Source organism: Aegilops tauschii, chromosome 2, assembly GCF_002575655.3.
Source record: "Aegilops tauschii subsp. strangulata cultivar AL8/78 chromosome 2, Aet v6.0, whole genome shotgun sequence".
In the NCBI taxonomy this organism is placed as follows: domain Eukaryota; kingdom Viridiplantae; phylum Streptophyta; class Magnoliopsida; order Poales; family Poaceae; genus Aegilops; species Aegilops tauschii.
In genome coordinates, this window is record NC_053036.3 from 622,934,538 (window position 1) to 622,949,287 (window position 14,750).

At 54.2% G+C, this 14,750-nt stretch overlaps 1 protein-coding gene across 1 annotated transcript; it reads left to right on the forward strand.

The window, feature by feature from the left end:
• Positions 1-754: 754 nt before the first annotated feature.
• On the forward strand, positions 755-12,737 carry LOC109735546 (ervatamin-C-like). Its single transcript, XM_020294765.2, has 2 exons — positions 755-1,282; positions 12,166-12,737. Exons 1-2 carry the CDS (start codon positions 787-789, stop codon positions 12,735-12,737), a joined length of 1,068 nt encoding a protein of 355 aa, XP_020150354.1. The 5' UTR covers positions 755-786.
• Positions 12,738-14,750: the final 2,013 nt, after the last annotated feature.

Sequence of the window (14,750 nt, forward strand, 5' to 3'; positions counted from 1 at the left end):
TCTGCATATAAGTTTTCTCTGGAGTCGAAGTACCTTTATTTTGACCAAATTTATCGAAAAAAATATCAACATTCATGATGTCAAATCAATATTGTTAGATTCATTATGAAATGTAGTTTCATAGTATATATATTTGGTATTTTAGATGTTGATATATTTTGATCTAAATTTGGTCAAACTTTGCAAAGTTTGACTTGATCCAAATCCAATACGCGGAGTACAAATGACCGGAGGGAGTAGGTGTCTGCATTTGTAGTGTGTTTCTCGAAAAAAACAGAATAATCTTAAAAGCGTACTCGAGCTGTAATCTTTTGTGTTGGTAAATCCTGCATATTGTCAATCAGTTGAACTTATCAACACTGGCAGCTGAAAGCCTGAAACACGGCTAAGTTGAAATTTGGTATGCGTTCACTGTGCTAGAAGACGAAAATGTTGACAGAATTGGGAAGGCGACAAGGTGCATTAGTTAGTATACAAACCGGTGTCCGGCCCTGATCAGTTAGTGTGCAGGGCAAGGGAACCTAACCAACTCGATCGATCTTCTTTCGAGTGCCAAGGCATGCATGCATGCACCGAGTGCACTGCTACCAGTAAGGCACCAAGAGAAAACGCAGATCGTTACCATTCCTCAACTAGCTAGTACGTGCATCGACCTGCATGCATGCGTCCGTCGCCGGCCGACACTGCCCAAAGACATGCTCCCGCGCTCCACTTGTAACTCTCGCACTATATAAACGCGGGTCTACACCTTCATGCTCAAGCAGAAGCTTGTGTAGATCGATCGATATGGCTTTCTCCCATGGCGGCACATGGCCAGTGATCCCTACAGTAGTTCTGCTAATAGGCGGCCTGCTCGCCGCCGTCCCTGCGGCGTCGGGCGGCCACGTCGACGCCGGTGACATGCTGATGATGGACAGGTTCCGCCAGTGGCAGGCCACTCACAACCGTTCGTACCTGAGCGCGGAGGAGCGGCTGCAGCGCTTCGAGGTGTACCGCAGCAACGTGGAGTACATCGACGCCGCCAACAGGCGCGGCGACCTCACTTACGAGCTCGGCGAGAACCAATTCGCTGACCTCACAGGGGAGGAGTTCGTCGCAAGGTATGCGTCGTCGCACGACGCCGGCGGTCACACTGACTCGGTCATCACGACGGCCGCCGAGGCTGACGGCCTCTGGTCGTCGGGCGGTGGAGACGACTCCTTGGAGGCTCCGCTTCCGCCCAGCGTGGACTGGAGGGCCAAAGGCGCCGTGACGCCGGTCAAGAACCAAGGCTCGCAATGCTGTACGTATTCATCAATTATATTAACTTTTTTAGAACTGGTAAGTGCCGCACGCTTTGCACAAGAAATTCTGCCCTGACTTTTTTGATGGTATCACTACCGGACTCGGGCACTATGCCTACAGCCCAGGGCCGTCGGCATAGGTCCTTTGCCGTCGGCATAGATCTATGCCTACGGCTGCCGTCGGCATATCCCCGTCGGCGTAGATCACGTCAGCGTAGTCTTGTCAGACCGTCGGCGTAGTATAGCCGTCGGCATAGGGGCCTATGCCGACGGCCGGGCGTCAGCCCTCGGCATAGTTTAGCCGTCGGCCGTGTTTTTCGGCTGACGGCAACGGACGGCGCCGTCAAAAGCGCTAACGATTCACGGAATGCCACGTGGCACTCCCTGGTGCCTCCTGGTGGCAGGGCTATGCCTACGGCAAAAGCCGTAGGCATAGATGAAATCTATGCCGACAGCTTTGCCGTAGGCATAGCCGTGCCACGTGTCGTCCCCTGGTGTCTCCTAGCGGCAGAGCTATGCCTACGGCAAAGCCGTCGATGCCGACCCGTGCCACGTGTCGTCCCGTGGTGCCTCCTAGCGGCAGAGCTATGCCTACGGCAAAGCCGTCGGCATAGATTTTTTTTTGAAATTTTTTTTGAAATTTTTTATTTTCAAATTTCTGAATTATTTTAACCTCTAATCTCTAATCACCACCCCTCATCACTGCTCAATTTATCCTCTAATCTCTAATCACCCCTCATCATTCCAAATCATCTAACTTCCCGAACGGTCACCCATCCTCCCACTCCCCCAGCCTGAGCACGCTTAACTTCCGGGTTCTATTCTCCCTCGTTTCCAAGTCTGCACTTGTTGTTTTCCTGACAATAGTAAGACGTCAATTGTATTAACCCTCAGGAATTTAGCTCGAGCATGAAGTGACACATTTCACTGTTTGAGTTTGAAACTATTGTTTTAAAACGCAATAATTATTTAGTAACACTAATATTTCTTGAATAATTAGTTTGACAGCAGTTTGACCACAGTTCGACCACTGTTTGACCACAGTTGACCAAAATTCAAAAAAACTGAAATAATTATTTAGTAACACCAATATTCTAGAATAATTAGTTTGACCACAGTTTGACCAGACTGCACCACATTTTTTCCAAATATAAAGGGCAATCCGGGTAGAGGGAATTGTTCGAATACTTCTCCATCACCAAAAATTATGAAAAATTACCATCGTTCCTATAGCACATGTTCCCACGTCTTGTAAAAAACTCATGATTTTATCGCGATCCGAATATTTAATAATATTCACGCCGCACCGTTACCGCAGAACGTCTACTACTGTGTCATCGCCGTCCGTGAGGGGGGCCACACCCCGGAGACGCGTGCCGCCTCTTCGAACATGCCACAACACCACCCCCATGTATGAGGGGCCGGTGCGACGCTCCGGTGGCATTGCTACCCCCCTAGGGCCCCCATCCCGCCTAACCCTGGAGCGGTTGACCACGAGATCTAGCCCTTTGACTTCCCACGGGCGGGCTTTGACCAGTGGACCTCTCCACCCGGTTGTGTCAGGTGAGCACAGAGGGACACCTGGGAGCAACGTCCGGGCCAAACCCACAGCTACATCCCCTCCGTGTAGACCCGACGCGTCCGTTTCCCCCCTTCAGGTGCCGGCGACGGCGCCGTCCGTGAGATGGGAGGCCACGCCCCGGAGACGCGTGCCGGGCGTTTGCAACCGCCACAACACCTTCAGACTTGTGAGAAGCCGCGTACGCAAGATTGGTGGCATGCTAGCCCACGGAGGCCGCCGGCCACAGTCGTAGACATGCGAAGGGCAATCCGGGTAGAGGGAATTGTTCGGATACTTCTCCATGACCAAAAATTATGAAAAATTACCATCGTTCCTATAGCACACGTTCCCACGTCTTGTAAAAAACTCATGATTTTATCACGATCCGAATATTTAATAATATTCACGCCGCACCGTTACCGCAGAACGTCTACTACTATGTCATCGCCGTCTGTGCGGGGGGCCACGCCCCGGAGACGCGTGCCGCCTCTTCGGACATGCCACAACACCACCCCCCATGTATGAGGGGCCGGTGCGACGCTCCGGTGGCATTGCTACACCCCTAGGGCCCCCGTCCCGCCTAACCCTGGAGCGGTTGACCACGAGATCTAGCCCTTTGACTTCCCACGGGCGGGCTTTGACTAGTGGACCTCTCCACCCGGTTGTGTCAGGTCAGCACAGAGGGACACCTGGGAGCAACATCCGGGCCAAACCCACAGCTAAATCCCCTCCGTGTAGACCCGACGCGTCCGTTTCCCCCCTTCAGGTGCCGGCGACGGCGTCGTCCGTGAGCTAGGAGGCCACGCACCGGAGACGCGTGCCGGGCGTTTGCAACCGCCACAAGACCTTCAGACTGGTGAGAAGCCGCGTACGCAAGATTGGCGGCATGCTAGCCCACGGAGGCCGCCGGCCACAGTCGTAGACATGCGAAAGGCAATCCGGGTAGAGGGAATTGTTCGGATACTTCTCCATGACCAAAAATTATGAAAAATTACATCGTTCCTATAGCACATGTTCCCACGTCTTGCAAAAAACTCATCATTTTATCACGATCCGAATATTTAATAATATTCACGCCGCACCGTTACCGCAGAACGTTTACTACTGTGTCATCGCCGTCCGTGAGGGGGGCACACCCCGGAGACGCGTGCTGCCTCTTCGGACATGCCACAACACCACCCCCATGTATGAGGGGCCGGTGCGACGCTTCGGTGGCATTGCTACCCCCCAGGGCCCCCGTCCCGCCTAACCATGGAGCGGTTGACCAGGAGATCTAGCCCTTTGACTTCCCACGGGCGGGCTTTGACCAGTGGACCTCTCCACCCGGTTGTGTCAGGTCAGCACAGAGGGACACCTGGGAGCAACATCCGGGCCAAACCCACAGCTACATCACATCCGTGTAGACCCGACGCGTCCGTTTCCCCCCTTCAGGTGCCGGCGACGGCGCCGTCCGTGAGCTGGGAGGCCACGCCTCGGAGACGCGTGCCGGGCGTTTGCAACCACCACAACACCTTCAGACTTGTGAGAAGCCGCGTACGCAAGATTGGCGGCATGCTAGCCCACGGAGGCCGCCGGCCACAGTCGTAAACATGCGAAGGGTAATCCGGGTAGAGGGAATTGTTCGGATACTTCTCCATAACCAAAAATTATGAAAAATTACCATCGTTCATATAGCACATGTTCCCACGTCTTGTAAAAAAGTCATCATTTTATCGCGATCCGAATATTTAATAATATTCACGCCGCACCGTTACCGCAGAACGTCTACTACTGTGTCATCGCCGTCCGTGAGGGGGGCCACACCCCGGAGACGCGTGCCGCCTCTTCGGACATGCCACAACACCACCCCCCATGTATGAGGGCCCGGTGCAACGCTTCGGTGGCATTGCTACCCCCCTAGGGCCCCCGTCCCGCCTAACCCTGGAGCGGTTGACCACGAGATCTAGCCCTTTGACTTCCCACGGGCGGGCTTGGACCAGTGGACCTCTCCACCCGGTTGTGTCAGGTCAGCACAGAGGGACACCTGGGAGCAACGTCCGGGCCAAACCCACTGCTAAATCCCCTCCGTGTAGACCAGACGCGTCCGTTTCCCCCCTTCAGGTGCCGGCGACGGCGTCGTCCGTGAGCTGGGAGGCCACGCCCCGGAGACGCGTGCCGGGAGTTTGCAACCGCCACAAGACCTTCAGACTTGTGAGAAGCCGCGTACGCAAGATTGGCGGCATGCTAGCCCATGGAGGCCGCCGGCCACAGTCGTAGACATGCGAAAGGCAATCCGGGTAGAGGGAATTGTTCGGATACTTCTCCATGACCAAAAATTATGAAAAATTACCATCGTTCCTATAGCACATGTTCCCACGTCTTGTAAAAAACTCATGATTTTATCACGATCCGAATATTTAATAATATTCACGCCGCACCGTTACCGCAGAACGTCTACTACTGTGTCATCGCCGTCCGTGAGGGGGGCACACCCCGGAGACGCGTGCTGCCTCTTCGGACATGCCACAACACCACCCCCATGTATGAGGGGCCGGTGCGACGCTTCGGTGGCATTGCTACCCCCCCAGGGCCCCCGTCCCGCCTAACCATGGAGCAGTTGACCACGAGATCTAGCCCTTTGACTTCCCACGGGCGGGCTTTGACCAGTGGACCTCTCCACCCGGTTGTGTCAGGTCAGCACAGAGGGACACCTGGGAGCAACATCCGGGCCAAACCCACAGCTACATCACCTCCGTGCAGACCCGACGCGTCCGTTTCCCCCCTTCAGGTGCCGGCGACGGCGCCGTCCGTGAGCTGGGAGGCCACGCCTCGGAGACGCGTGCCGGGCGTTTGCAACCACCACAACACCTTCAGACTTGTGAGAAGCCGCGTACGCAAGATTGGCGGCATGCTAGCCCACGGAGGCCGCCGGCCACAGTCGTAAACATGCGAAGGGTAATCCGGGTAGAGGGAATTGTCCGGATACTTCTCCATAACCAAAAATTATGAAAAATTACCATCGTTCCTATAGCACATGTTCCCACGTCTTGTAAAAAACTCATCATTTTATCGCGATCCGAATATTTAATAATATTCACGCCGCACCGTTACCGCAGAACGTCTACTACTGTGTCATCGCCGTCCGTGAGGGGGGCCACACCCCGAAGACGCGTGCCGCCTCTTCGGACATGCCACAACACCACCCCCCATGTATGAGGGCCCGGTGCGACGCTCCGGTGGCATTGCTACCCCCCTAGGGCCCCCGTCCCGCCTAACCCTGGAGCGGTTGACCACGAGATCTAGCCCTTTGACTTCCCACGGGCGGGCTTTGACCAGTGGACCTCTCCACCCGGTTGTGTCAGGTCAGCACAGAGGGACACCTGGGAGCAACATCCGGGCCAAACCCATAGCTACATCCCTTCCGTGTAGACCCGACGCGTCCGTTTCCCCCCTTCAGGTGCCGGCGACGGCGCCGTCCATTTGCTGGGAGGCCACGCCCCGGAGACGCGTGCCGGGCGTTTGCAACCGCCACAACACCTTCAGACTTGTGAGAAGCCGCGTACGCAAGATTGGCGGCATGCTAGCCCATGGAGGCCGCCGGCCACAGTCGTAGACATGCGAAGGGCAATCCGGGTAGAGGGAATTGTTCGGATACTTCTCCATGACAAAAAATTATGAAAAATTACCATCGTTCCTATAGCACATGTTCCCACGTCTTGTAAAAAACTCATGATTTTATCGCGATCCGAATATTTAATAATATTCACGCCGCACCGTTACCGCAGAACGTCTACTACTTTGTCATCGCCGTCCGTGAGGGGGGCACACCCCGGAGACGCGTGCTGCCTCTTCGGACATGCCACAACACCACCCCCATGTATGAGGGGCCGGTGCGACGCTTCGGTGGCATTGCTACCCCCCCCAGGGCCCCCGTCCAGCCTAACCCTGGAGCGGTTGACCACGAGATCTAGCCGTTTGACTTCCCACGGGCGGGCTTTGACCAGTGGACCTCTCCACTCGGTTGTGTCAGGTCAGCACAGAGGGACACCTGGGAGCAACATCCGGGCCAAACCCACAGCTACATCACCTCCGTGTAGACCCGACGCGTCCGTTTCCCCCCTTCACGTGCCGACGACGGCGCCGTCCGTGAGCTGGGAGGCCACGCCCCGGAGACGCGTGCCGGGCGTTTGCAACCGCCACAACACCTTCAGACTTGTGAGAAGCCGCGTACGCAAGATTGGCGGCATGCTAGCCCATGGAGGCCGCCGGCCACAGTCGTAGACATGCGAAGGGCAATCCGGGTAGAGGGAATTGTTCGGATACTTCTCCATGACAAAAAATTATGAAAAATTACCATCGTTCCTATAGCACATGTTCCCACGTCTTGTAAAAAACTCATGATTTTATCGCGATCCGAATATTTAATAATATTCACGCCGCACCGTTACCGCAGAACGTCTACTACTGTGTCATCGCCATCCATGAGGGGGGCCACACCCCGGAGACGCGTGCCGCCTCTTCGGACATGCCACAACACCACCCCCATGTATGAGGGGCCGGTGCGACGCTTCGGTGTCATTGCTACCCCCCCAGGGCCCCCGTCCCGCCTAACCCTGGAGCGGTTGACCACGAGATCTAGCCCTTTGACTTCCCACGGGCGGGCTTTGACCAGTGGACCTCTCCACCCGGTTGTGTCAGGTCAGCACAGAGGGACACCTGGGAGCAACATCCGGGCCAAACCCACAGCTAAATCCCCTCCGTGTAGACCCGACGCGTCCGTTTCCCCCCTTCAGGTGCCGGCGACGGCGTCGTCCGTGAGCTGGGAGGCCACGCCCCGGAGACGCGTGGCGGGCGTTTGCAACCACCACAAGACCTTCAGACTTGTGAGAAGCCGCGTACGCAAGATTGGCGGCATGCTAGCCCACGGAGGCCGCCGGCCACAGTCGTAGACATGCGAAAGGCAATCCGGGTAGAGGGAATTGTTCGGATACTTCTCCATGACCAAAAATTATGAAAAATTACCATCGTTCCTATAGCACATGTTCCCACGTCTTGTAAAAAACTCATGATTTTATCACGATCCGAATATTTAATAATATTCACGCCGCACCGTTACCGCAGAACGTCTACTACTGTGTCATCGCCGTCCGTGAGGGGGGCACACCCCGGAGACGCGTGCTGCCTCTTCGGACATGCCACAACACCACCCCCATGTATGAGGGGCCGGTGCGACGCTTCGGTGGCATTGCTACCCCCCCAGGGCCCCCGTCCCGCCTAACCATGGAGCGGTTGACCACGAGATCTAGCCCTTTGACTTCCCACGGGCGGGCTTTGACCAGTGGACCTCTCCACCCGGTTGTGTCAGGTCAGCACAGAGGGACACCTGGGAGCAACATCCGGGCCAAACCCACAGCTACATCACCTCCGTGTAGACCCGACGCGTCCGTTTCCCCCCTTCAGGTGCCGGCGACGGCGCCGTCCGTGAGCTGGGAGGCCACGCCTCGGAGACGCGTGCCGGGCGTTTGCAACCACCACAACACCTTCAGACTTGTGAGAAGCCGCGTACGCAAGATTGGCGGCATGCTAGCCCACGGAGGCCGCCGGCCACAGTCGTAAACATGCGAAGGGTAATCCGGGTAGAGGGAATTGTTCGGATACTTCTCCATAACCAAAAATTATGAAAAATTACCATCGTTCCTATAGCACATGTTCCCACGTCTTGTAAAAAACTCATCATTTTATCGCGATCCGAATATTTAATAATATTCACGCCGCACCGTTACCGCAGAACGTCTACTACTGTGTCATCGCCGTCCGTGAGGGGGGCCACACCCCGGAGACGCGTGCCGCCTCTTCGGACATGCCACAACACCACCCCCCATGTATGAGGGCCCGGTGCGACGCTCCGGTGGCATTGATACCCCCCTAGGGCCCCCGTCCCGCCTAACCCTGGAGCGGTTGACCACGAGATCTAGCCCTTTGACTTCCCACGGGCGGGCTTTGACCAGTGGACCTCTCCACCCGGTTGTGTCAGGTCAGCACAGAGGGACACCTGGGAGCAACATCCGGGCCAAACCCATAGCTACATCCCCTCCGTGTAGACCCGACGCGTCCGTTTCCCCCCTACAGGTGCCGGCGACGGCGTCGTCCGTGAGCTGGGAGGCCACGCCCCGGAGACGCGTGCCGGGCGTTTGCAACCGCCACAACACCTTCAGACTTGTGAGAAGCCGCGTACGCAAGATTGGCGGCATGCTAGCCCATGGAGGCCGCCGGCCACAGTCGTAGACATGCGAAGGGCAATCCGGGTAGAGGGAATTGTTCGGATACTTCTCCATGACAAAAAATTATGAAAAATTACCATCGTTCCTATAGCACATGTTCCCACGTCTTGTAAAAAACTCATCATTTTATCGCGATCCGAATATTTAATAATATTCACGCCGCACCGTTACCGCAGAACGTCTACTACTTTGTCATCGCCGTCCGTGAGGGGGGCACACCCCGGAGACGCGTGCTGCCTCTTCGGACATGCCACAACACCACCCCCATGTATGAGGGGCCGGTGCGACGCTTCGGTGGCATTGCTACCCCCCCAGGGCCCCCGTCCCGCCTAACCCTGGAGCGGTTGACTGCGAGATCTAGCCGTTTGACTTCCCACGGGCGGGCTTTGACCAGTGGACCTCTCCACTCGGTTGTGTCAGGTCAGCACAGAGGGACACCTGGGAGCAACATCCGGGCCAAACCCACAGCTACATCACCTCCGTGTAGACCCGACGCGTCCGTTTCCCCCCTTCACGTGCCGGCGACGGCGCCGTCCGTGAGCTGGGAGGCCACGCCCCGGAGACGCGTGCCGGGCGTTTGCAACCGCCACAACACCTTTAGACTTGTGAGATGCCGCGTACGCAAGATTGGCGGCATGCTAGCCCACGGAGGCCGCCGGCCACAGTCGTAGACATGCGAAGGGCAATCCGGGTAGAGGGAATTGTTCGGATACTTCTCCATGACAAAAAATTATGAAAAATTACCATCGTTCCTATAGCACATGTTCCCACGTCTTGTAAAAAACTCATGATTTTATCGCGATCCGAATATTTAATAATATTCACGCCGCACCGTTACCGCAGAACGTCTACTACTGTGTCATCGCCATCCATGAGGGGGGCCACACCCCGGAGACGCGTGCCGCCTCTTCGGACATGCCACAACACCACCCCCATGTATGAGGGGCCGGTGCGACGCTTCGGTGGCATTGCTACCCCCCCAGGGCCCCCGTCCCGCCTAACCCTGGAGCGGTTGACCACGAGATCTAGCCATTTGACTTCCCACGGGCGGGCTTTGACCAGTGGACCTCTCCACCCGGTTGTGTCAGGTCAGCACAGAGGGACACCTGGGAGCAACATCCGGGCCAAACCCACAGCTAAATCCCCTCCGTGTAGACCCGACGCGTCCGTTTCCCCCCTTCAGGTGCCGGCGACGGCGTCGTCCGTAAGCTGGGAGGCCACGCCCCGGAGACGCGTGCCGGGCGTTTGCAACCGCCACAACACCTTCAGACTTGTGAGAAGCCGCGTATGCAAGATTGGCGGCATGCTAGCCCACGGAGGCCGCTGGCTACAGTCGTAGACATGCGAAGGGCAATCCGGGTAGAGGGAAATTGTTCGGATACTTCTCCATAACCAAAAATTATGAAAAATTACGATCGTTCCTATAGCACATGTTCCCACGTCTTGTAAAAAACTCATGATTTTATTGCGATCTGAATATTTAATAATATTCACGCCGCACCATTACCGCAGAACGTCTACTACTGTGTCATCGCCGTCCGTGAGGGGGGCCACACCCCGGAGATGCGTGCCGCCTCTTCGGACATGCCACAACACCACCCCCATGTATGAGGGGTCGGTGCGACGCTTCGGTGGCATTGCTACCCCCCCAGGGCCCCCGTCCCGCCTAACCCTGGAGCGGTTGACCACGAGATCTAGCCCTTTGACTTCCCACGGGCGGGCTTTGACCAGTGGACCTCTCCACCCGGTTGTGCCACAACACCACCCGGTTGTGGTAGGTCATCCCATAGAAACACTTGGGAGCAACGTCCCCTCCGTATAGACCCGATGCGGCTGTTTCCGCCCTCCATATGCCGGCGGCGGACCGTCCGTGAGGGGGGCACACCGCGGACGTGAGGGGGTCACACTCCGGAGACGGGTGCCGGGCGTTTGCAACCGCCAGAAAACTTCTGTCGGCATAGCTGTTTTTTATTTTAATAAAATATAAGGACCTATATTCAAAAGAACATGACGGCACATTATTAATGTGCTCGAAAAAAATACAAACTATATATATATATATTCATAATCTATGGAAAAAATTACAAACTACATATATATTCATATAATACAAAAAAAGCATAAAAACATATGTAAAAAAGCAGAAAAAACAAATGTAAAAAAAACGCATATAAAAAAATAACTATGCCGACGGCATTGCCGTCGGCATGGAGACGGCAGGGTTTTGGGTGGGCGCCGTGCCGCGGATCGGTGACGTGGCGCCTATGCCGACGGCTGCCGTCGGCATATCTACGCCGCGGATCGGTGACGTGGCATGCGGAGATATGTAAAAAAAAGCAGAAAAACAAATGTAAAAAAAACACATATAAAAAAATAACTATGCCGACGGCATTGCCGTCGGCATAGAGACGGCAGGGTTTTGGGTGGGCGCCGTGCCGCGGATCGGTGACGGGGCGCCTATGCCGACGGCTGCCGTCGGCATATCTACGCCGCGGATCGGTGACGTGGCATGCGGAGATATGCTGACGGCCGCCCGTTCCGACCGTCGGCATAGGTTTGACGGCGTTAGCCGCTGGTCACGGGCGGCGTCGCCGGGCCCACAGGTATGCCGACGGCTGATTTATGCCGACGGCTGCTGTCGGCGTGTCTGCATCTAGGTCGACGGCTGCCGTCGGCGTAGATCGAGGTAGCCCGACGGCCAGGATAAGCCGACGGCCAGGACTAGGCTGTTGGCATAGCTCCAAGTATGCCGACGGCTGCCGTAGGCATAGTTTTGGCCGTCGGGGTAGGACCGTTTTCCGGTAGTGTATGTTTAGTTATCCGAGGATGGCAACTTTATTTATGAATTAAGCATGTCAACTTTTTGTTTGAATAGCAAGTTTCAATTTTCTTTTAGGGTTTTTTCCAGATGACAATTTTAGAAACGTCATAGCGACGTTATTTCGTGGTGACACTTATCATTATAGCTTGTTTAGGGGAATCTCATCCATTTCAACTACGTAAGTACTGGCCTCTTTTAACCAATTTGTTTCTATGCCCGGACCGGACCGGGTGCATGCAGTTAGCTGCTGGGCGTTCTCGGCGGTGGCAATGATGGAGAGTCTCCACTTCATCAAGACGGGGACGCTGGTGCCCCTGTCGGAGCAGCAGCTGGTGGACTGCGACAAGTACGACGGTGGCTGCAACCGAGGCTACTACCACAGGGCCTTCCAGTGGATCATGGAGAACGGCGGCCTCACCACGGCGGCGCTGTACCCATACAAGGCGGTGAGAGGCGTCTGCTTCCGCGCCAAGCCCGTCGTCACCATCACCGGGCACGCGGCGGTCCCCAAGAACGAACTGGCCCTGCAGAGCGCCGTCGCGAGGCAGCCCTTCGGCGTGGCCATCGAGGTCCCAACCAGCATGCAGTTCTACAAGAGTGGCGTCTTCTCGGCCCCCTGCGGGATCAAGATGAGCCACGCCGTGGTGACTGTCGGCTATGGCACCGACGCCTCCTCGGGGCTCAAGTACTGGCTCGTCAAGAACTCGTGGGGCCAGACGTGGGGCGAGGCCGGCTACATCCGTATGCGCCGCGACGTCGGAGGGTCGGGGCTCTGCGGCATCGCCCTCGACACCGCTTACCCGACCATGTGATGTCAATCATGCGCGCGCACCTACGTACGTTCCGAGTTAAGTAAACTCGCAGGCAGCAGCATCTGCCCTAGTAGTACTCCATCGTGCATTTGTGACGTCCAACCTATGTCGTCGTTTACATCGCGAGGCTATTATACGTATGTGGTGTGTGTACGTGTAACAATATAGTATCATGCGTGTTCTCTGTTTAAAAAATCAAAATGTCCCAAGCAAAAGGGCAGCAAAAAGTCTAGCTATCTTTCTATTTTGGTAGTTCTGTGCAAGGTGAAATACAGCATGCTAAGAGAAATAGCGGCGGCCTCCTCCAGATGCTATACACGATATAGCGTGCTAACAATGTGCTATATTGCAAATAGAGTTTAAGAAAACTGTTAGATATAGCTAAAAAATAAAGGATTTCAACAAGAATAAATGATACTATAGGCTAATGTGCGCTTTGCCGCGTCATTTTTCACTTGTCGGTTTTTTTAGCAGGTTATTGTGGTTGATTGTTATTTTTTGGTCTTATCTGCACGGACCTGGATCTTAATTATGTTCTGATTGGTTCTTAATTTGTATATTGTGCTCGGGTGCCCAAAAAGACGATATTAGTTTTGAGAGTACATTGGAGTACTTCGGTGCCTGATTGTGATATCCTTGCATATTTTGGCCTTGATGAGCCGGTGGTCATTGTGTGAGCCCCTTAAAAGCTTATATTCCACGACGAAGTTGTAGAATTGATGATACAATGTTTGCACGATAATACTACATTCACGGGCAAATTCAACAGACTTTCACGGGGTGGAGAACATGCGCTAATCTAATTGCCCCCCACCCCCCCACCCGATTTTAACTGGTGGGGCTCGTTCTACTTAACTGAATCACAACCATTAATCTCTAATTACTCCGTAAAGCCCCTGTAAAGTGCCCGTGTGTGTAGCATTACTCATGTTTGCATGGGTCGGTCCACGAATCTTCCACTCGCTCCGTGAGTAATATATTTTTACGCCCACTCTACTGCAATCTTATAAATAACCGGCTATATTTTTATTTATTTAAATCAAAAGATTTAAAAAAACATGATTTTTTAAATGTGTTGGAATTTAGAAAATATTCATAGATTTAAAAACATTTGCAAATTTAAAATAAGTTTCACAGGTTTATAAAAGTTTAGAGATAACTCTCAGCGATTTAATTCATAACATTTATAAATCGACCCACCGCCGTGACATGCCGCTACAGCCGACCTCTCCTGGAGCTGCAACAAAGCACTCTCGGCGGCTTATGCAGAGCAGCGCCCAGCTAATCGAATTAACTCTCGCCACCAGCTATTCTCCACATCCTCCCCTGAAAAAAGCTATCCTCCACATCCCACGGAGGAGACGTACCAAAGAAAAATAGACACGCAAGGAACCAGCTGCCCACACAAAACGTCTACCCACTGTCACCGGGAGCCCACACACTCCACACCCCACGGTTCACCAGGAGAGCTCCTGTCAAGGGAGCTTAGAGTTTTAGGTTATAGTCAAAAAATGTCAGAACAATATATGCATGACCACATACAAAATTGTTCTCCAGTTGGCTAGAGCCTAACATCAACATCCCATGGGGCAATATCACAATATAAATTACTTATTCAGAATCATCAACTTTAGTGATGTCATCTTCCGATTCAGAAGAGGAACCAATAGATATTATTCATCGCCATGAAAATAGGAAGCAACTTCTTCTCTTTTCTAAAGGTAGAAATCTCGAGCCATTGGGCCGATAGGCTAGGGCATCCGGTCTAACTGAATCGTTCGGTCCCGTTTCTTGGCTTTTAAAATATTTCAGTTTCCTGAAAGTGTTGACCATTGGTTTCACGAGGAAGCATTAACCGAGAGATCGGTCCACCTAAAGTTCGGTTCGGTCGTCAGTGACAACCGAACATTGCCGATATATAGCAGCAATTCCATCCATGGTGGTATTGTGTGCCTTCATTGCCTGACCTCCCACTAGATCGAGGCCACACCTCTCTTGACACCAAGCTGGGAG